Source organism: Fusarium verticillioides, chromosome 11 (assembly GCF_000149555.1).
Source record: "Fusarium verticillioides 7600 chromosome 11, whole genome shotgun sequence".
Lineage (NCBI taxonomy): Eukaryota > Fungi > Ascomycota > Sordariomycetes > Hypocreales > Nectriaceae > Fusarium > Fusarium verticillioides.
This window is the reverse complement of record NC_031685.1, coordinates 830628-849665: the sequence shown is the minus strand read 5'-3', so window position 1 is coordinate 849665 and position 19038 is coordinate 830628. Positions and strand designations below refer to the sequence as shown.

At 46.5% G+C, this 19038-nt stretch overlaps 10 protein-coding genes across 10 annotated transcripts; 6 read left to right on the top strand and 4 right to left on the bottom strand.

Annotated features, from left to right (window-relative positions):
- The first annotated feature begins 52 nt into the window (after positions 1–52).
- FVEG_10914 (hypothetical protein) lies at positions 53–868 on the top strand. Its single transcript, XM_018900077.1, has 2 exons — positions 53–226; positions 282–868. Exons 1-2 carry the CDS (start codon positions 74–76, stop codon positions 840–842), a joined length of 714 nt encoding a protein of 237 aa, XP_018758287.1. The 5' UTR covers positions 53–73; the 3' UTR covers positions 843–868.
- Positions 869–1326: 458 nt separating this feature from the next.
- FVEG_10915 (haloacid dehalogenase, type II) lies at positions 1327–2103 on the top strand (the record flags this gene model as incomplete). Its single annotated transcript, XM_018900078.1, has 1 exon — positions 1327–2103. One exon carries the CDS (start codon positions 1327–1329, stop codon positions 2101–2103), a length of 777 nt encoding a protein of 258 aa, XP_018758288.1.
- A 1124-nt stretch (positions 2104–3227) lies between these two features.
- On the top strand, positions 3228–4862 carry FVEG_10916 (hypothetical protein). Its single transcript, XM_018900079.1, has 2 exons — positions 3228–3993; positions 4045–4862. The coding sequence occupies exons 1-2, from the start codon at positions 3319–3321 to the stop codon at positions 4807–4809; spliced, it is 1440 nt and encodes a 479-aa protein (XP_018758289.1). The 5' UTR covers positions 3228–3318; the 3' UTR covers positions 4810–4862.
- Positions 4863–4956: 94 nt separating this feature from the next.
- FVEG_10917 (hypothetical protein) lies at positions 4957–5268 on the bottom strand (the record flags this gene model as incomplete). The annotated part of the gene is made up of 1 exon (XM_018900080.1): positions 4957–5268. The coding sequence occupies one exon, from the start codon at positions 5266–5268 to the stop codon at positions 4957–4959; it is 312 nt and encodes a 103-aa protein (XP_018758290.1).
- A 413-nt stretch (positions 5269–5681) lies between these two features.
- On the bottom strand, positions 5682–7532 carry FVEG_10918 (hypothetical protein; the record flags this gene model as incomplete). Its single annotated transcript, XM_018900081.1, has 1 exon — positions 5682–7532. One exon carries the CDS (start codon positions 7530–7532, stop codon positions 5682–5684), a length of 1851 nt encoding a protein of 616 aa, XP_018758291.1.
- Positions 7533–8341: 809 nt separating this feature from the next.
- On the bottom strand, positions 8342–10050 carry FVEG_10919 (hypothetical protein; the record flags this gene model as incomplete). Its single annotated transcript, XM_018900082.1, has 5 exons — positions 8342–8594; positions 8647–8827; positions 8879–9084; positions 9136–9908; positions 9955–10050. The coding sequence occupies 5 exons, from the start codon at positions 10048–10050 to the stop codon at positions 8342–8344; spliced, it is 1509 nt and encodes a 502-aa protein (XP_018758292.1).
- A 422-nt stretch (positions 10051–10472) lies between these two features.
- FVEG_10920 (hypothetical protein) lies at positions 10473–11841 on the top strand (the record flags this gene model as incomplete). Its single annotated transcript, XM_018900083.1, has 2 exons — positions 10473–11537; positions 11593–11841. 2 exons carry the CDS (start codon positions 10473–10475, stop codon positions 11839–11841), a joined length of 1314 nt encoding a protein of 437 aa, XP_018758293.1.
- A 473-nt stretch (positions 11842–12314) lies between these two features.
- On the top strand, positions 12315–13794 carry FVEG_10921 (hypothetical protein). Its single transcript, XM_018900084.1, has 2 exons — positions 12315–12473; positions 12523–13794. Exons 1-2 carry the CDS (start codon positions 12443–12445, stop codon positions 13692–13694), a joined length of 1203 nt encoding a protein of 400 aa, XP_018758294.1. The 5' UTR covers positions 12315–12442; the 3' UTR covers positions 13695–13794.
- Positions 13644–15715, bottom strand: FVEG_16922 (hypothetical protein). Its single transcript, XM_018906159.1, has 5 exons — positions 15506–15715; positions 15008–15452; positions 14602–14945; positions 14027–14545; positions 13644–13976 (listed from the first exon to the last, which is right to left on the bottom strand). The coding sequence occupies exons 1-5, from the start codon at positions 15688–15690 to the stop codon at positions 13778–13780; spliced, it is 1692 nt and encodes a 563-aa protein (XP_018758295.1). The 5' UTR covers positions 15691–15715; the 3' UTR covers positions 13644–13777.
- A 152-nt stretch (positions 15716–15867) lies between these two features.
- Positions 15868–17398, top strand: FVEG_10922 (guanine deaminase). Its single transcript, XM_018900085.1, has one exon. It carries the CDS (start codon positions 15933–15935, stop codon positions 17295–17297), a length of 1365 nt encoding a protein of 454 aa, XP_018758296.1. The 5' UTR covers positions 15868–15932; the 3' UTR covers positions 17298–17398.
- Positions 17399–19038: the final 1640 nt, after the last annotated feature.

The window sequence follows — 19038 nt, the reverse complement described above, 5'->3', positions numbered from 1 at the left end:
ACCCATATCAATAGAATTATGTGCTTTTATTCTTCACTCAGCAATATTCCAACGACTCACACATTAATATAATATGGCTCCGCTAACTGTCCTCGTGCTTGGCGGTACCGGACCTGCGGGCATTTGTCTGCTTCGCGAGCTACTGTATCGCAAACACAAGGTGGTAGCATATGCACGAAGCCCTCAGAAGATCCCCAGCGACTTGTCCTCCGATCCATTGCTTGAGGTAAGTCCCAAGTATCCTAGCATTCATGAGTGAAGGAAATCGCTAACCTCCTCAGACCGTCAAAGGAGATCTGACCGACAAGGCAGCTCTCGACACAGCCGTGGCCAAGGTCAATGTTGTCATCTCGCTCCTTGGACCTCTCATCACCGATCGCACCTCACCCCCAAACGCTATCCCCGACTTCTACAAAGACTCCCTCTTTCCAGCGATGCGCCGACATGGCGTTAAGCGAATCTTTGCAATGGGAACGCTCACCATCACCCGGAAAGAAGATGCATTCACTGTCCTCCAACCATCAATAAACTTCATGGTCCGCACCGTATTTTCCAACGCTTATCGTGCTATCACCACCATCGGAAAAACATTCGAGAACGAGGCCAAGGACCTCGATTGGACCCAATTTCGTATCTCGGCCATCCCTGGGGAACCTGATAAGGAAAGCTGGATGAAAGATAGGGAAGATGGAAAGGTTTTCGTGGGATATGTTGGACAGAAAGGTTATACCTATTCTATTCCAAGGAGTCTGCTGGCCAGATGGCTTGTTGATTCTGCTGAGAGTGGCCTGCCAGACTGGATCCGCAAGGCACCAGCGGTTGCCAAGCTGTCGGGTAGCTGAACATTTAACGATCTGACTACCCCTTTTCGAGTTTTTTTTTCTTTTTGCTCTTGTTTCATAGACTATTAGTTCCTGGTTTCTTTTAACTAATAAACTTTAGGCGTTTATCGGTATATAATAATTAATGAAATAATTCTACGGTGGCTTAATCCATGAATGTAGTATCTGAGATTAGAAACCGATGATGATTGTGTTTTTTCCACAGCATTATTATAAAACTCGATCGGCTGAAACATTTCTCGGGCAGAATTCGCCGCTTCAGCAGAAGGATTCTGCCTTGACGTCAGAGGTCAGAAGGAAATCGTCATCTCGTCAACGACGCCCTTGCAAATTGAGTATATAAACTTCACTAATATAATCAACCATCTCACTGAAACTTCGTCTCTTGCCCAATTTCTTACCCATCAGACACCAGAATAGATACATTTGCCAAGAACTCACTCATGTCAAATCATTCTTTACTTTTCAGCCCACCACTTTTAACATGTCTTATCCCGATCTCACAACGTTTAAGGCTCTGTCATTTGACTGCTACGGCACTTTGATAGACCAAGAGTCCGGAATGATCCGTGGCTTACAGCCTATCATTAGTCGTCTTCCTTTCGAGAGCGACTATAAAAAGAATCCTGTTTTGTTGATTCAACGCTTTCATGAGCTTACCCAGGTCGTTGAAGAGGGGGAGCCTACCCTGCGCTACGGCAGTATCGTCTCGCGCTCATTCAAAAGTCTCGCAAACGAGCTCAATGTTTCTATACCTGAAGAAGAAATGAACCATCTTGTGTCCCTACCTGGAACTTGGCTGCCTTTCCCCGACACAATTCCAGGCCTGCAAATTTTGAAGAAACACTACAAACTCATCATTCTCACTAACATGGATAACGTCAACGCCTCTTCAACTCTAAAGCATCTTCAGCCCGCTGAATTCGACAAGGTCTACACTGCCGAAGACATCGGTAGTTATAAACCCGCTAAGGGCAACTTCGACTACTTGTTTGATCATCTGAGAAGCGATCTGCACGTCGACAAGGATCGCGGGGAATTACTACACGTAGCGAGAAGTTTGACTGCAGATCACGTCCCGGCCAAACAGTTCGGCATCAGAAGTGTCTGGATCTCTCGCGGCGGGGAAAAGAAAGAGGGTACAGGTGTTGGAGGTGACTATGAGAGATTGAAAGAAAATGTGGCGTTTGAATGGAGATTCGATAGCATTGGGAAATTTGCGGAGGAAGTTGAGAGACAATTCGCTGAAAAGACCGCGTAGAAATACGCGGTTTTGCGCTGCGGCCTGAATACATAGTTACAATGTAGGGTCATGGATCATGGGTGAAGTAGGGCTGAGCACTGAGTCATGCCCGGCAGATAACATTGAATATTACGGTGGTAAATATGCAACTCATCGAGATGAAGCCTTGCTTTGTTTATACGACCTGAGTTCAAATTCAATGGCAGCCGTTTTTAGGTCCAAAGCATATAAAATTAGTATTGTTTCAGCTTCTGCAGCAGCACGGCCCAGCGCAGTGGAATATGGTTCGATTCACTCACTCAGCCTCACTTCCCAATCGTGATTCAGTGCCCGATACTAACAAAAACTCAAAGACCTCGCTCGTTCTAGACCGTCTCAGCGCATGAAATGTGAAAAATGTCACCCGCTATGACCAAAACTGCCGAAACGCCCAGGGCTCGGTGCGCTAAGACACAAGGGATGGCCGCTATGTCTGAGCGTTTTACCAAGAATGTTCTAGCGAGGAGCGTTTGAACACCAAAGACTGACTCGCTCGACGCCACATCGCGAGCGCCGATCCCAACTTGCGGACGGCATGTCAGGAACAGAAGGACGATGAATCCTGTGCCGAGGCTCGTTTGTGAGGTGAGAGAAATAGAGTTGAGTTTTGAAGTGAACTCGAGAGTTGTATTTTCATCCACTATTGATGTGCAATCGTGCCGTAGCAAGCGAGTCGATCTTTGGGTCGGTGAAGACCCATTTTCTAAGCATATTTCTTTTGACTTTTTTTTTTTTCTTCATCAACCTGAGACACGACATTCTATCTCCACTATCTTCAAGGGTGATGGATAACGCTCCAACTGACAAGATGTCAAGAATGGATCTCAATTACGTACTGACCCGTAGAATAGCCAAATGACTTCCACGTTTTTCCTCTCACGAATCTGCAGCGGAAAAAGCCACATCCGTGAGAGACGACTAGGTTGGCCTAGCCTCGGCGCGAGAAGAGTCTGCCGAGAACTCTAGTGCGGAAAAAATGCCAGGATTCCCTTGATGCGTTAATACAGAACGGGCGCTCAGCTGCGAAGCGATGTCACATCGTGGATCTGTGCCTCTGGGCGATAAATCCTTTACATTCTTGGCCCATTCAGGGTCCTTTTCCCTCTTAATACCCGTGGGGGGCTGTCATTTCTCATCTGCAGTTCGCATCTCGTTCCTGAGATTCGACAGATTCTCTCGTTTAAAACAATAATAATGGCGTGGGGCGATCTTCCTGTTGAAGGGCGGACGTTGGATCCTTTGAACGATGATCTTCGACACGGATTGACTGCCGTTACTGTCCTCGCTTTCATTTCGTTCTTTTCTGCGAGTACTTTGTTCTTTTATTTAGTGTATAAGCTTACGACATGGAGCTTGTTCATCAAGTCGCAGCCTTCGGGGCACTTTCAACAAACGACTGGACCGATTCAGAGGGCGATAGACTTTACGCTGGGTATTGATGGGATATTCGCCGAGAACGATCAAGACGCCAACAAAAAGGTCGATGGAAATGTTCCTACCGCACCTCGACGACCGAATCAGTTCCTCGTCCTGATCATCAATCTACTACTAGCCGACATGCACCAGGGAGTAGCCTTCTTTCTCAACGCGGCGTGGCTTCGAAATAATGCGATCATGGTCGGAACAGCGTCTTGCTATACCCAGGGACTCTTCGTGTCGCTTGGTGACTTGGCTTCGTCCATGTTCATCACTGCGATTGCCATTCACACTTACCTTGCTGTTGTCAAACGACGACAGACACCCCAGAGAGTACTGTACGCAATGATTATCGCTATCTGGATCTTTGTTTACGCCATATCCCTCATTCCGATTGCCGTGACTCGCAATGGTGCAGAGTTTGGAGGGTTCTTTGTCCGCGCTGGAAGTTGGGTAAGTCCAGTATGTGCCATCGACTGTCGGCAGCCCTCTAACAATTTACAGTGCTGGATGAACCGAAAGTACGAAAACCTTCGACTATTCACACATTACCTTTACATCTTCCTCGGCCTTGGTACAACATCCGTCTTATACCTCATCATCTTCTTCCATCTACGTCGCCAAGCCCGATTTGAGTCTTCGGGATCACCGAGCCAGGCTGATACCATGCAACTCCAACTCAGCCGCAACCCTGCTTTCCTGATCTACCCCGTCATCTATGTCATGTGTACCCTTCCTCTTGCGGCTGGCCGTATTGCGACGATGGCTGGTGCAAATGTGCCTAACGGCTACTTCTGCTTTGCAGGTGCCATGATCGCATCCAACGGTTCTTTCGATTGCCTACTATTTGGCACAACCCGAAACACCATTGTTTTCGCCTCAAAGTACGACATCTCATCTGACGATGTTGGCCTGAGCACCTTCGCCTTCCTCAAAACACCTAGTCGTCGGTTCGGAAACACCATCTCGATCCAGGGCGGCCAACAAGCAGACGAGAACGTCGCTGGAGGCTGGTGGTCGTGGCCTGCTAGGGCAAGCGGTTCAGAGAATAGAAGCAGAAAGGGAATGACACGCACCATCAGCCAAGAGTCTCTGAGAGGACCGGCTATTCAGATGGATACCGTGACATCGGTGGTGGTCGAGGTTGATGACTCGGCGGAGAGAGACCCAAGATACCCAGATACAGCAGCGAGCTCAAATCCTTCGCTACGCAGTGCGGAAAAGGATTATACGCGAACGATACAAAGAAGCATGGATGCTCATAGATAAGACTTTAATGTTGATACCAAATAATGAAAATAGAAGCTTTAATGATATTGGCATATTGAGATATACACACTGCAACTGGTATGCTGTGAAACATATGTACTGAGCATGATAGAAGTCATAACAACGGACAAGGTCATCACCTTGCTTTTAGGACTTTTCCTCTGAAGTCTCCTCCCGACCAGTCTCTGAAGCCTCCTCCGAACCTGTCTCCCCTGACCCTGCCTCTGAATACTCCGAACCAGTGTCCGAATACACATTCGCCGGGTTTCTTTCCAGCTCATCAAGCCACTCTTCGTCTGGTTCATACCATATCCTGGTTTTTGCGCACTTCATTTCGATGCCGATTTTGACGGCAGGCTCGGAGAGTTGCCATGGCGGCTCTATGCCTACTGGCGACGTCCACGCAATGACGGAAAGCGCGGGAAACAGTGCCTCATGGTCTATGAGAGTTTTGACCATATCGTAATCCGCAGGAATCAAATACCACCATGGGTCATCTCGCGGCCGACTTGCCCATACAGAGTTGGCTCGTATACTATACACCGCAAAAGTCTCAATATCGTGGCAATAAATAGAAGGGTAAGGCAAAAGTCGTGTGTCTTGGGGGCCAACCTCTCAGGAAACAAGCCTCTGCCATAAGCGAGCTCTTGGTCGCGACGGTTGTGTATCTTTCATCGCGTTCAAAACATCATACTACATGTTAATAGGTCATCTCACGGGCACTGAGTGTGATCATTCGCAATCATAAGTTCCCATATATACTTGACCAACAATATACAGAAAGAAGCTCCGGCTACTTCATCGTGCACTTTGTCCTCTCAATTCATAACCGCCATCAAGTTCAACGCCCCCTAACCCCGCTACAGGACAAATCAGCTTGAAAGCTTGCCACTCAACTTCCAGTAAACGGCATAGTTGAATCCTTGGGCATCGTAGAAAGGGCCCAACTCGACAGCCTTTCCACCAGAGGTAGCTCCAAATGTCAGACCAGTGTTACTCTTTCGCTTGATACTTGCCAGGTCAATTGTAGGGTTGCCGTTCAGGGTAGACTGGCCATAGTTACCAGCCAGAATGACGGGTCCGAAAGCAATCGCACCCAAGGTCTGATCGTCGTTGGCGGCAACGGTGTGGAGGCTCATGGGGAGTTGGACTGTGACGGTATCTCCAGACTTCCACTGTCTCTTGATTAGAGCGTACTTGCCGGACTGGATGGCCACATTCGCAGCTTGGCCGTTGACCTTGATGGAGGCTTTAGAGGTCCAAGATGGGATACGGACTGCGAGAGTCCATTCGCTAGTATCACCAGAGATCTTGAATGTTGATGTGTCGCTCTCAGGGAATTCAGTCGTCTGGGTGACAGAAACCTTCTTCTGGGACCAATTGAGCTTCGAAGGAGTAAATAGGTTGACGTAGAGTGTATCAGAAGTGTGAAAGTAGATCGAGTCCATGAGTTTGGTGTTGGTCTCAACTCCTGTCCCTTGACAGCACCAGAAAGAGTTGTAATCAGTGCTCCAGGTACCACCACCCCAAGCAGGACCGACTCCACGACGCCCACCGGCCTTGAGGGGTGTGAAGTATGTGACATGTCCGTGATCACTGCTGGGGTTCTGCTGACCAAGCAGATGGTTCAAGAGCGCCTTCTCGTAGAAGTCAAAGTATGAGGCGTCAGTTGGGTTCAAGGCCCAAAGCTCGCGAGTGAGCTTCAGCATGTTGTAACTGTTGCAAGCTTCACAAGTATCATCAGTGAGGAACCCAGCAATCGCATCAGGAGCTCGGAAGTGCTCGGCCTGACTGTTTCCACCAATGGCGTAAGAATGCCGGTTGACGACCATATTGAATGCATTGCGACCAATGTCGAGGTACTTCTTATCACCACCTACCTTATACTCACGAAGAGCACCAATCCACTTTGGAAGCTGGGTGTTGGCGTGCAGGCCAGAGAGTTTGTCGGTGTTCTGCTGCAGAGGTCGAAAAATGGCAGCATGGTCGAAGCGCTGAGCAACCTTGAGCCACTTTGAATCGTTGGTGTAAAAAGCGATATCGGCGAGGACTTCGTTCATTCCACCGAACTCAGTCTGCAACATGCTCTGCATCTGGTTGTAGCTCAACTTCGAGGTGCGTGTATCGACCCAGCTGGCGAGTGAGAGCATGGTGTCTTTGGCGGTCTGGTCATTCATCCGGCGGTAAACGTCCAGAAGTCCAGCTAGTGTCTTGTGGATAGCATAGTAAGGGACATTTCCGTTGCTGAGCGTCCGGTCCTCTACTTTAGAAATGTCACTTTCCGGGAAGCCAGAGAGATATCCTTTGTTGAAGCCAGCCTTTGCGTTGTTGGCTTGACATTTGGCGAGCTCCTGGACAAAGTATGTAGCTCGAGAGCCGCATTCTTTGACACCAGCGGAAGCGTAGCACTGTGTCCAGGCTGTAAGGAAATGGCCCTGGACATGGCTGCGAAAGGGAAAATCGGGTGCATCCCAGCCGCCATTTGTCTGTGCACCCTTTGTGTCGAGACCGTGGTTCTTCCGGAAGACGTAGAGTAGGCGATCGGGATCAACCGACAGAAGATAGTTCAATGTTCGGTTCTGGTTGTCCATCCATCGACTATCAGTAAGGGAGACCTGAGTCAAGTCGAAGGCATCAGCCACGTCATTGACAGCTTGACCGCTGACAGGAAGAATTAGGGACGCAAGGCCCAAAAAGAGGGCCGAGGCTTTGACCACGACCATGATGAAGCTGAAGCTGGTTTTTGTTGATCGGTCGATTTGATGAAGCGGAAGTTACGCCGGATCAGCAGCTGTTTATATATCCATGACATCGATACCCATAAACTACAAAATTAGACAACTCTTTACCCCATAACACCAGATGAATTGGGCCTGAGCTCTTGCTGTCATTGGAGCGCCAAGTTTAATGTTACATTTGCAGATCCGGGGGACCTTCCATATGGCATTTAGCCGATGCTTTGACTGAACATCTGCCACGAGATTCTGTTCCACAAATAGGAAACACGAAACACCTGCTTGTGATTAATTGGATCAAATACGCGCACCAATGCTGCGTCAGCAATGATCTACATGAAGCGACCCGTACCGTAAACTCTGGGGAACACGCGATGCCATGTCTCAAATAGAGTGGCGCGCCAATGCTTCACGATCAGGTTCGCAAGCTGGACACTTGTTGGCGAAGGTGCAGAGCTTAGACATTATGCTTAGTTTAGACTGCCGCGCCAATGTAGGTTGAATGCGAGATGGAGCTTGTCCTATGTCAGGAACTGCAAATGCGGAGAAGGGAGATCCGATCTATATGGGGAAGGTCAGTAAAGAATGCCATGGTGCCCGTGAGGGGATTGGGGTTGCATCCCGGTGGGAGCAATCGTCATTCCCGGTGGGAAGGGACTCAAATCCCGGTGGATATGTCGAGTGGGGTAGGCAAGGGGCATGAAAGTGATATTAGAGAACCAATTATCTGTTACTCGGTTTACTTATGTCTATTTGCGAAGTAACTCTAGCCGACAGAATGCATATCTCTTTCGAGATTACTGGGCCTGCGTTTTGACCGTCCAGTCGTCCTTACTGCCCCTGTCATTGGATGCGGAGTCTTCTACCACAGCCTCCACCACAGTTGACTCTCCAAATTTCGCATTGATCTCTTCCAGTTCCAAGCCCTTCGTTTCCACGAAGGTGAAGTAAGCAATGACGAGGAATATGAAATCCCATGAAGCATTAATGAAGTAGAACTTCCATCCCAGATCAGCCATTGCATATGCCATGGCGAAGGAAGCAAGAAGACTAGATTATGTGGTTAGTAAAGCTTGGAACACGAGAGATGGATCTTTCCTACCCAGCACTGGAGTCAAGCATGCGGAAGATGGCAATGCCTGTAGCACGAAGCTTGAATGGCGAGACCTCGGTGGGATACAAGCTTGTCATTGGCGTGATTGAAAAGGCGTAAAATCCTTGGAAGAGGAAAATGACAGCGATAGTCCCGTATATGGCGGAGTTGTTGGTGCTTTCGCCGAAACCTTTATAATCCACGTTAGCAAGCATCAGACCAAACAGATACTGGAACCTACGCTTGATGAGACCGCCTATCAGTAAGAGAGTAACGACCATGCCGCCAACACCGATGAAGGTCTGTAATCTACGCCCGAGAATGTCTAACATGAAGCTACCGAGTACAGCGACCGCGAATGACCAGCAGTTGATGATAACCTGGATTTGTGTCTGGGTTGTCGTGTTGGTTATGCCGGCCTGATTGAGGATCTTGGTGAGGTAGAAGCTGCAATTGTTAGACTGATGGATCAAGCGCGGTAACAATGGCGTGACCTACGATATGATAAAGTTACCAAACAGGTTGATCATGGGTCCAAAGCTGCATAGAATAGCCAGTCTGCGCCTGTTCGGCCTGCTGGAAATCATCTCCCTCCAGGGGTTGCGAGGATATTCTTGAGCTTCGCGCAAGATCGTGCTCCTAATCTCTTCCAGCTGCTCACTTCCCTTTTGGAGGTCAGTCTTGTCCTTACCTTGCATAATGACCAGAACTTCGAGAGCTTCTTCGTTCCGATCCTTAGATATCAACCATCGTGGAGACTCCGGGACGAAGGGAACAATCATGACAGCCAACAAGCTGGGAACAAACTGGAGAAGAGAAGGTAATCGCCAAGCCCATGTGCTCTGAATATTTTGACTTCCGTAGTTTATGATGGCTGAGGCCAAACTACCGACGTAGAAGCAGGAGAAGAACAACCCGAGGACGCGGGCTCGTCGACGTGGAGGGAGCAGCTCTCCAAGAAGGGTTGGTGCAGCGCCATTGCTAATAGCGGATCCAACACCGACAAGAAAACGGGCGACCACGAACATAGGTATGTTCTGAGCCGCAGCCTGCAAGATGATGCCGATTGTGGTTACGATCGATGCGATGTAGATTGCGCGTCGGCGGCCGAAGTGATCGGGAATAGGACCCATGAGAAAGGCACCGAAGATGCTGCCCATCCAATTGGCAGCATTGTTGAGACCTTCAGTGGCCGTTGTCAAGTGGAAGTATTCGGAGTAGGAGGGCAAGATCAAAAGGCCGTTCATGACGGATGAGTCGTAACCCAGGGTCTGTATGTTGTTAGCTGACTCTGTAGGGGAGTGGATCCGTACATACAGCTGAGTTCACGATGGTCACTGCCAGGAGGAGAGGCATGAGGATTTTGTGATCTGCAGGAACAAGCCTGGAGACATGTTTTCGTTCAAATGCCATGATTGAGACGGTCGCTGTCGAATGATGAGCTGAACCAGGAGTTTGGCTCTTTTTTTTTTTTTTTTTTTTTTTTTGAACGGTTACAGGGACCATCTTATATCTTAGAACAAATACGTTTATTGTCATTGGCTTATCAAGTCTGGGGAAGACATACCCAGGGACTCAGCGAGTTGGTCTTATCAGGCCCGCAACTCCCCGCATCGGATCTAGATCCTGAGCAGATAACGATTTGATTGAGTTCTGACCAATAGCTTCACGCTCTGAACCGAAGTCGGTCGAGCTCGGCCGAGCTCACCCGCTAGTGAGTAGTTTGTCAATCAAGCAAGTCAAAGTGAGAGACGCGATATAGAGCTAGGAGATAAAAGGATAGGATATCACCGAACCGTGAATTTCAACCTCTTTCAATCAGTAAACTTATCGAAATGCCTGGCCCTATCCGACAGTGGCCTGCGTGGCCCGAGTACACCTCTGAGACTGCATCGTCCTCCAAAGACCCTGAGTTCTTGGAGGTCAAGAAAGCGATCATCAGCAAGTATGGCGCCGAAGTACTGCAGCGAAGCTGGTTAAAAGTCTGCAAGGAACTCGAAAATATCACCAATGAGATTATCGAGAAGGGAAACACTATTGTCCCCGTCTTCGACACTCAACAAATTATTGAAGACGGCTTCTCGCCAGAGCAAGAGGCTGAGATCAAGAGAATCGGCTCGTTCGTCTGTCGCAGCACTGTTCCCAGGGAAGAAGCAACAGCACTTTACTCAGACCTAAAGAAATATGTCGCGGATAACAGAGACTCTATCCAAGCATGGCCTAAGGAAAGCCCATCGATGCTGGTTTTGTACAACTCACCAACACAAAACACCCTTCGTTCCCATCCAAACCACCTGAAGCTGCAGCGAAAGCTGAATGAGCTTTGGAAGTACTCTGCAGAAGATACTTCACCCAACCCTCTTGTATATCTTGATGGCATTCGCGATCGTGCACCAGGCCAGCCCTTCCTTGGGCTGGGTCCTCATATTGATGCTGGAAGTTTGTGTCGCTGGGCTGATCCAACTTACCGAAAAGTTTACGATGACATCTTCTCCGGTAGACCAGAAGATCATGATGCTTATGATCTAGAAGCGAGAAAGAATGCCAATCCAGAGCTTTACCAGGGCCCTGCTCACTCGACGGTGCTGCGCACGTTCCAAGGATGGACTGCGTTGACGCCAACGGCACCGAGAGAGGGGACCATTATGATATACCCTAATGTCAAGACTGTAATCGCATACCTCCTTCTCCGACCCTTCTTCAGTCCACCGAAGGATCCCGGTCATATAATGGACGCTGAGAAGTGGACGTTTGACGACTCTTCGGGTTGGTTCCCAGGAACTATGAAGCCAGAAAGTCAGCGCTTGAGTCGGTCATCCCATCCTCATCTGAGGCTTGAGGAATGCCTTATTCATATGCCAGAGGTACAACCTGGTGATACAGTATGGTGGCATTGCGATGTAAGTGAATCTATATAACTATCCCTGTCCAATATCTGACAAAAACTACGTCCAGGTTTGTCATGCTGTCGATACCGAGCATCTTGGAAAGAACAACGCGTCAGTAGCCTTCATAGCAGCTTGCCCTAAAACGCCAGCGAATGAGGCCTACGTCAAAGAGCAGCTTCTTGCTACACTAGCAGGACGGCCTTCTGCTGATTACGCTGATGGGAATGATCTGGATGAGAGCGCACTGAAGGGATATGTTGGCCTTCATGGTCTGAATGCTGAAGCGCGCAACGCTTTCGGATTCCACCTACTGTAAATATTTGGTATGCCTACTACGTCGCAGAAGACTACTTACTTTACGTCAGTCGAGAAGCAAAATATTCAGACAGGCTGAGCTTATAATAATCCGCCCGGGGTTCTGTAATAGTGTCTATATCCATTTGTGACATCAGGCTGTAGTCTAACAATTGCTTGCTTCAGTTTCACCGAAAAACATCGTAATGCACAGTAATAATATTATTCAGAGTCGCATTGTGTTTGTAATGAATTTGTCATCGTTTTGTGGATGGTGGGGAGAGTGATGTATGGCTGATCTCATTATGGCGCCCGTCGTGCAGAGTGTCAGCACACAAGCAAGCCATAAGCAAGCCACAAGCAACCCGTAGGTAATGTCAAAAGATAGGATAGCCCTGACCGGTGTAGCTTCCCTGACAAGGATCAATGCTCCTTACGTATAGAAGGAGCATAGCTTCCCCCCATCACATAAGAGAAATCAAGGCTCTTTTAACCCTCATATGTGCCCCTCTTCTGTGCGTGCCACAGGTAAACTATAAGCAAACCACTGCCATCTACTTCACAATCCTGCCAACACTTAGATTCCGAGATACAGAAGCCTTAGAACGAGATAATCATACAACATGTCGACTGCTATTGTTGTTGGAGCTACAGGTAGACGATCACCCGAGGATCAAAGCTGCATATCTCACAGTCGCAACAGGCATTCTTGGTCGAGAAATTGTTCACCAGCTTGGCCAGAACCCTCAGAAATGGAGCAAAGTCTATTCTCTCTCACGTTCTCAGAAAGAAGAGTTTCCTTCCAATGTTGAACACAGACACATCGACCTCACCGGGAACGCTGATCAGGTAGCCAAGAACCTGCAGGGTGTCTCGGCTGAATATGTCTTCTTTGCCGCTTACCTCGAAAAGGCTGACGAACAGGAGAGTTGGGATGTCAATGGCGATATGCTACAAGCTTTCGTAGATGCCCTCGTCAAGAGCGGTATCGACAAGAATCTCAAAAGGTTCCTGCTTGTTACGGGAGCGAAGCAATATGGTGTCCATCTCGGACCTGTCAAGAATCCCATGCTCGAGTCTGATCCTTGGCAAACTGACCAGTCAACCTTTCCGCCCAACTTCTACTATCGTCAGCAGGATATCCTGAAGAAATTCTGCGACAAGTCCAATGGTCGCATCAGCTGGAATGTCACCTATCCCAATGATGTCATTGGATATGCGCGTGGAAACTTCATGAACCTGGCTACGGCAGTTGGCATTTACGCAGCAACCAGCCAAGAGCTTGGTCAAGATCTAATCTTCCCTGGTTCAGAGAGGTTTTACACTGGTTTTGACAGTTTCACAAGCGCCGACCTTCATGCAAAGTTCTGTGAATGGGCCGTGCTTGAACCCAAGGCTGCCAACGAAGCTTTCAATGTCGTGAATGGTGATGTTGAGAGCTGGCAGAACCTGTGGCCTAAAGTCGCAGAACGATTTGGAACCAAGGTTAACGCCTTACAATTCCAGCAGTCTCACCCTTTGAGCTCATCTACGGATTTGAATCCCGTTCCTCCACTTATCTTGCATGAGGAGAGTTCTGGACTCAAGGGTGTCACCAAACCAGGCAAGATGGAACAGACTATTGATTTAACCAAATGGAGTCAACAGGTGGAGGTTAAGGAAGCTTGGAAGAAACTCGCTAAGCGAGAGGGCTTGGATGAAAAGGCATTGGAAGGGGCTACGTGGGGATTCCTCGGTTTCGTGCTGGGTAGGAACTTTGATCTCGTGATTAGTATGAGCAAAGCGCGAACGCTTGGTTGGAATTTATATGAGGATAGTTGGGAGGCCCTGAGCAAGGTTTTTGATACACTGAAGGATGCCAAAGTTCTTCCCTAAGCTGGTTGCTCTAAGGCAAGTTTGTCAAACCGCCCAGTATTACAGCATGCATAGTTTTCAATATTCTGTAGCCCGAAATCCATTCATATACCGGTTTCGCTCATACTTTTCCGCAAGACTCTGGCAGCATGCCGAGCTAGTAGGTTATGTGACTCAACAGCGTCCAGCAAGACAAGCCCAGCTTCAATAGCATCGAGATACTCACGTTTTCCCTCGTGGCTAGTGCTTTGGCATTCCCGCAGCAGAAACATAGCAGAAGAGTAAATATGGTACGACAGCGCCCTTGAGAATTCAGTATGCTACAAGTAAACGTATGGGCGGGATTGTCTTACCACTGCTTTCTGGTTGACGCCGGCTGATCCCAGCTTCGATTAATCCAAATTAGGCTCATGGCAGATGTGACGCTAACTGTTCGTGCCCAGTGATATTCCTCGGGAGATGATAGCCACTGCTTTTGAAGAACACGGTTGATGTGCATGCGCAGATGCAGGAGGACGAGAGTCAAGTCGTAGCGTTGCCACTTGATCCACGGTTGGGTGCTCTCGAGATCTTGGATCTCTGCATCGGTGACTGCATCACTCTCGGGCTGCAAGTGACTTGGCAACGAGTCAATAATGCTCGCTAGCCCTTCGTCAGCAGTTTTGACGATGTCGATAGCATTTTTCAACGATTTGACACCGTATTTCAGTGATATGCGAAACTTGTATATGACTTGCGATGTTCGAGCCATAAAGATGTGATAGTGAGCGGGGTCCACGAGCGTAGCCTGTGCCTCACGGTGAGAGACAGAAGGCAGGGGAATGCTAAAGTCAGATTCGTCTATAACTGGGGACTCATGCGTCAAGTTCAACCTGATTGCAAAGAAGTTGATTAGCGTTGGAGCGATATCGATATTTTGAAGTCTTACCATTCGCAGATAACCAGTGTCCACCACAAACGGCGCTCTGCTTCAAGGCTCAGATGCCCTTTCTCACGTTCGCCATCATCCTTTGCTAAGCGGAGAGTTTGCGCAATTCGGATCGCCGACACTCGCAAGTGATGTCCCAGCTCCGAATCCCCACGGTTATTGAAGGCCATGCATAGGACAGCTATTGCTTGCACGCTATGCACATTGGGTACACGCAAGAAGTCTGCCTTGTGAAGACAGAAAAGGGCTGTCTCGTACCAATTTTGAGATACTTGCTCTATGGTAACTCCTGGGGAGAGTGGCAAGCTTTGAGCTTCGTCGTCTTTCATCATCAAAAGAGCTGTCTTTACCGCTCGTCAGTCCCAACATCTGGCGAAGAAGCTCGATTGAGCATTGCGTAACTTACACTGAGGACACTGAAGTAGACAGCGAGCCATGGCACGTCAGCTTCATCAAGTGCAAGGCCTGCCTCTAAACTTTCTGCGAGCGTATCGCATTCGTCCTTGAATTGAGGATATTCGAGAGCATAATGAACCCAAGAGTCCCATGTCATATCAAACTCTATAAGCTTCCTACTGCACTCTACATTGGGCAGGATGACATCCGCCCAATCTGTTACAGGGGACTTGCTAGTATCAGACTCCAAAGCCAGGCTTTCCCATAAGCCATCAGCAAACTCGCCTGGAGTATACTCTATATCATCGATATACCTGCTAGGTATATGGGCTTGCGGGAGTGTATTGCTTTGGCGGTGCCCTTGATGTTCCTTTTGTGTAGTGATCTCTCGCCTTAGACGTTTATTCTCTTCCTTGAGCTCTTGGTATGTCGGAGTTTCGGGCCCGTCTTGCCATCTGTTATCTTATCAGCTTCAATGGCACAAACAAGATGAGGATAATTCACAGACGTGGTCACCTGGCCGCGAATAAGGACCATTTCCCTGACACATGATTCAGCCTGGCCACGCTTGATGCATCGTGAACAAGGAACAGATTTATCGCATTTGACTTTGCGAGATGCGCATGCCAGACAACTACGCGGCGCTCGTTGCGTCGACCGAAGGGCAATTGCCTCACTTGAGCGATGGTCCATACTGACTCCGTCAAGGGTATCACGAAGGTTAGGTGCTGAGGAACAAGAGGGGACCTGATCTCTAGCTCGACCGACCTGGCCCGATAATTGCCTGCGTTGTGATTGGGTGGGTATACGCGGAGTGACGCTTATCGGAGCTGCCCCACGGTATTTGAACTTGCCGATGTAAGCATATGAAGATCACCTACACTCTTCTTTATTTTCATTCCTGTGTGAGCAACATCTCGTTTTGATTACTCAAGATGCCTTCTGTCGTGGTGTTCCGTGGGGCAGCCATTCACTCACTCGACCTCCAAATTCTGGAATTTGTCGACGATGCAACTCTCGTCATCAGCGACGGCATCATTAAAGGATTTTGGAAGAACCCTGCCGATGTCCCCAAGGATGCAGTTCCCTCAGGTGCCAAAATCCATCATCTCCCTCATGGTGAATTTCTGATCCCAGGATTTGTTGATACGCATAATCACGCTCCTCAATGGCCGATGCGGGGTCTTGGTCAAGGTCTTCACATCCTCGATTGGCTCGACCAAGTGACGTTTCCCTTCGAGGCTCGCTTCTCTGATCCAGAATATGCGAGAAAGATGTATGAACATACAGTTCAGGACTTTCTGCGACAGGGAATCACAACTGCCTCGTACTATGGCTCTCGGCATGCCGAAGCGACACGCATCCTAGCCGACATATGCCACGCGAAAGGCCAACGCGCGTTTGTCGGAAAATGTAACATGGACAGAAATGCACCCGATTATCTTCGTGAGCAAAGCGCAGAGGACTCTCTTCGCGAGACCAAAGAGTGCGTTGCTCATATCCGTGCCCTGAGCCCCGCCGGAGAGGATCAAGAGGGGTTGGTGAAGCCAGTTGTTACACCAAGATTCGCCATCTGCTGCACTGACGATCTTCTTCGTGGCCTCGGAGATATGGTTCAAGCCGACGATACTCTGGCTATGCAGACACATTTCAACGAAGCTCAGCAAGAGATTGACTTCACTAAGGAGCTGTTCCCGCAGTTCAAAGGCAGCGAGGCCGATTTGTATGAAAGCTATGGTCTACTCAACAAGCGCAGCATCCTTGCGCACTGCACCATCATGACCGACTACGAAAAAGAACGCCTTGAAGTACTGAAATGTGGCATCGCCCATTGTCCTATTGCCAACATGACAGTCGGTGGTGGTTTCATGGTAGCACCTATCCGCGATTTCCTCCGCCGCGGAATTAAATGCGGTCTTGGTACTGATAGTGGAGGCGGCTGGGCATCTCAGATGCTAGCAGTCATTAGACAGGCGATGATAGCTTCAAATGCGCGCGAAGTTATGTCCAAGGGCGAAGACAAGGCTCTTTCACTTGAGGAAGTATTTTACCTGGCGACAATGGGGGGCGCCAAGGTCTTATGTCTCCAAGACAAGATCGGGAACTTTGAAGTTGGTAAGGAGTTTGATGCAATCTGGATAGCTACAACAACAGGACTGCAGTCTGCTATGACACCTAGAGAGGAGGAAGACTCACTGAGGGGCTTGTTTGAGAAGTATGTTATGACGGGCGATGATAGGAATGTGGCACAGGTTTTTGTCAAGGGTCGTAGAGTTGCCGGGAATCGAGAGTATGACTAGCTTGGGCAGGCTCTAGAGCCGTTCCTGGGCTAGAAAGGAGCTTGGGTAAATATAGTAGCCTGAGAATGAACAACTCGTGCTGGCACACATCGACTGCGCGCTTACAAGTCATCCCTGTTGCTTCTTCTGCAGCACTACCTTCGGCTTGATGTTTTCCCCTATGCATTAAGCACGCCAGATATGTGATTTGCAGTCAAAATCTGTGGCTGAGAGCTTATTTCGGCAGAGAGAACCCAGATAGACTGCCAAAATCAGGAGGTGCGTTACTATGCTATTCTTTTTTATTAGTCTCTATATTTTTGAATTTCTATTTGATTTATAGGGTAAAGCCAATCTAGTCCTACCTAGCCCGATTTAGCAGTATATAGACTATATATAATATAACTAAAGATATCTTATCCTCTATATTATAAGATTTATTTTTTTTTCTTTAGACTTTAAGTATAATAGTAGGGTTTCTAAACAGGTAAACTAGTCTATACTAGGTTTATATTTACAGAATATATAGGTATAACAGTTAGGTCTAATTATATTAAACTAAGCTATATTTAGGTTTATTATTAGCAGATTATATAGGGCGTAAACTAAGTATTATTAAAGTATTATGTCCCTTAATAGTAGATTTAATATATATTAGGCTTAATTAATAGAAAGAAGTTTTATTAATAGCTAGTAAGTTAGATTCTATAAAAGTGCTAATAAGTATCTTTATATACTAGCTATAAAATATATTAATATATTAAGGTTTAAAGACTAAAATATATAGTATTAATCTAGGATTATAATAATAAGTCCTTAGTCTTAATATAATTAGGTTTTTATTATAAATTAAGATAGAAGTTATTAGTCTTTTAATAATTAGTAAGAAATTTATAGGTAATATATAATATAACTACTAGGGTTATAATATAATCTTTCCTTTCCTTTAGGTTTTTATCCTTAAGACTATACTGATCTATTTATTTATTAGTTTATCTTAGTATATATTAACTTAGACTTATATTTTTCTTTTATATATCTTATTAATTATTATATTAGGTTATATCTCTAAAGCTAGGTATACTAAAACCTTTAAATCTAGTTCTTTTACTTAATATATCTATATATTTAGTAATTATATTATATTATATTTTTATTATTTCTATTATAATCTTATTTATAAAGCTAATAAAAATCAGGCTAATTATTATAAAAATTATATTAAAGTAAAGGTAGTTTATAACAGTTTAGGGATTATAACTTTTTATATATTTTTTCCTATAATAACTAGTTTATATTATATTAACTATTTTTTCTAGTTTCTAAAAATATAAAAGAATATAAAAAGTTAAAAGAGGATAAAGTTAAAGCTAAGAAAGCTCTTAAAGAAGCTATAGCTTATTTTACTTAAGTATAAAAGATAAAATATTATTTTAAGGAGTAAAGTAATAAGTTATTTTCTTATAATATATAATTATTAAAAGAGTAAAGTAGTTTCTCTTTTAATTAAGTAGAGTCTTTAATTATCTTTAAGGCTTAATCTTAAGAAGTTTTTAATATAATTAACTAGAATTCTATATTTACTAATATTCTTTATTTTAATATTAGTAAAAGTTCTTTAGGAGTTATTAGGTATTAATAAGGTATTTTAGTAGTTCCTATATACTTTTATTCTCTAAGTAGTTTTTCTATTTTATTAAGTATTTTCTTTTATTATTAATTTTATAAGTATTTTTAATAGCTTTTATTTTATAGACTTCTA

What these genes read in the sequence shown, in the direction of transcription:
- FVEG_10914 (XM_018900077.1), top strand. Translation starts at nt 74, where the DNA reads ATGGCTCCGCTAACTGTCCTCGTGCTTGGCGGTACCGGACCTGCGGGC. An exon ending in CCTCCGATCCATTGCTTGAG is followed by an intron (nt 227 to 281) that starts GTAAGTCCCAAG and finishes TAACCTCCTCAG; the next exon opens with ACCGTCAAAGGAGATCTGAC.
- FVEG_10916 (XM_018900079.1), top strand. Translation starts at nt 3,319, where the DNA reads ATGGCGTGGGGCGATCTTCCTGTTGAAGGGCGGACGTTGGATCCTTTG. An exon ending in TTGTCCGCGCTGGAAGTTGG is followed by an intron (nt 3,994 to 4,044) that starts GTAAGTCCAGTA and finishes AACAATTTACAG; the next exon opens with TGCTGGATGAACCGAAAGTA.
- FVEG_10921 (XM_018900084.1), top strand. Translation starts at nt 12,443, where the DNA reads ATGTCGACTGCTATTGTTGTTGGAGCTACAG. An exon ending in TATTGTTGTTGGAGCTACAG is followed by an intron (nt 12,474 to 12,522) that starts GTAGACGATCAC and finishes CAGTCGCAACAG; the next exon opens with GCATTCTTGGTCGAGAAATT.
- FVEG_16922 (XM_018906159.1), bottom strand. Translation starts at nt 15,690, where the DNA reads ATGGACCATCGCTCAAGTGAGGCAATTGCCCTTCGGTCGACGCAACGA. An exon ending in ATTCGCGGCCAGGTGACCAC is followed by an intron (nt 15,453 to 15,505) that starts GTCTGTGAATTA and finishes ATAAGATAACAG; the next exon opens with ATGGCAAGACGGGCCCGAAA. An exon ending in ACACTGGTTATCTGCGAATG is followed by an intron (nt 14,546 to 14,601) that starts GTAAGACTTCAA and finishes CTTTGCAATCAG; the next exon opens with GTTGAACTTGACGCATGAGT.
- FVEG_10922 (XM_018900085.1), top strand. Translation starts at nt 15,933, where the DNA reads ATGCCTTCTGTCGTGGTGTTCCGTGGGGCAGCCATTCACTCACTCGAC.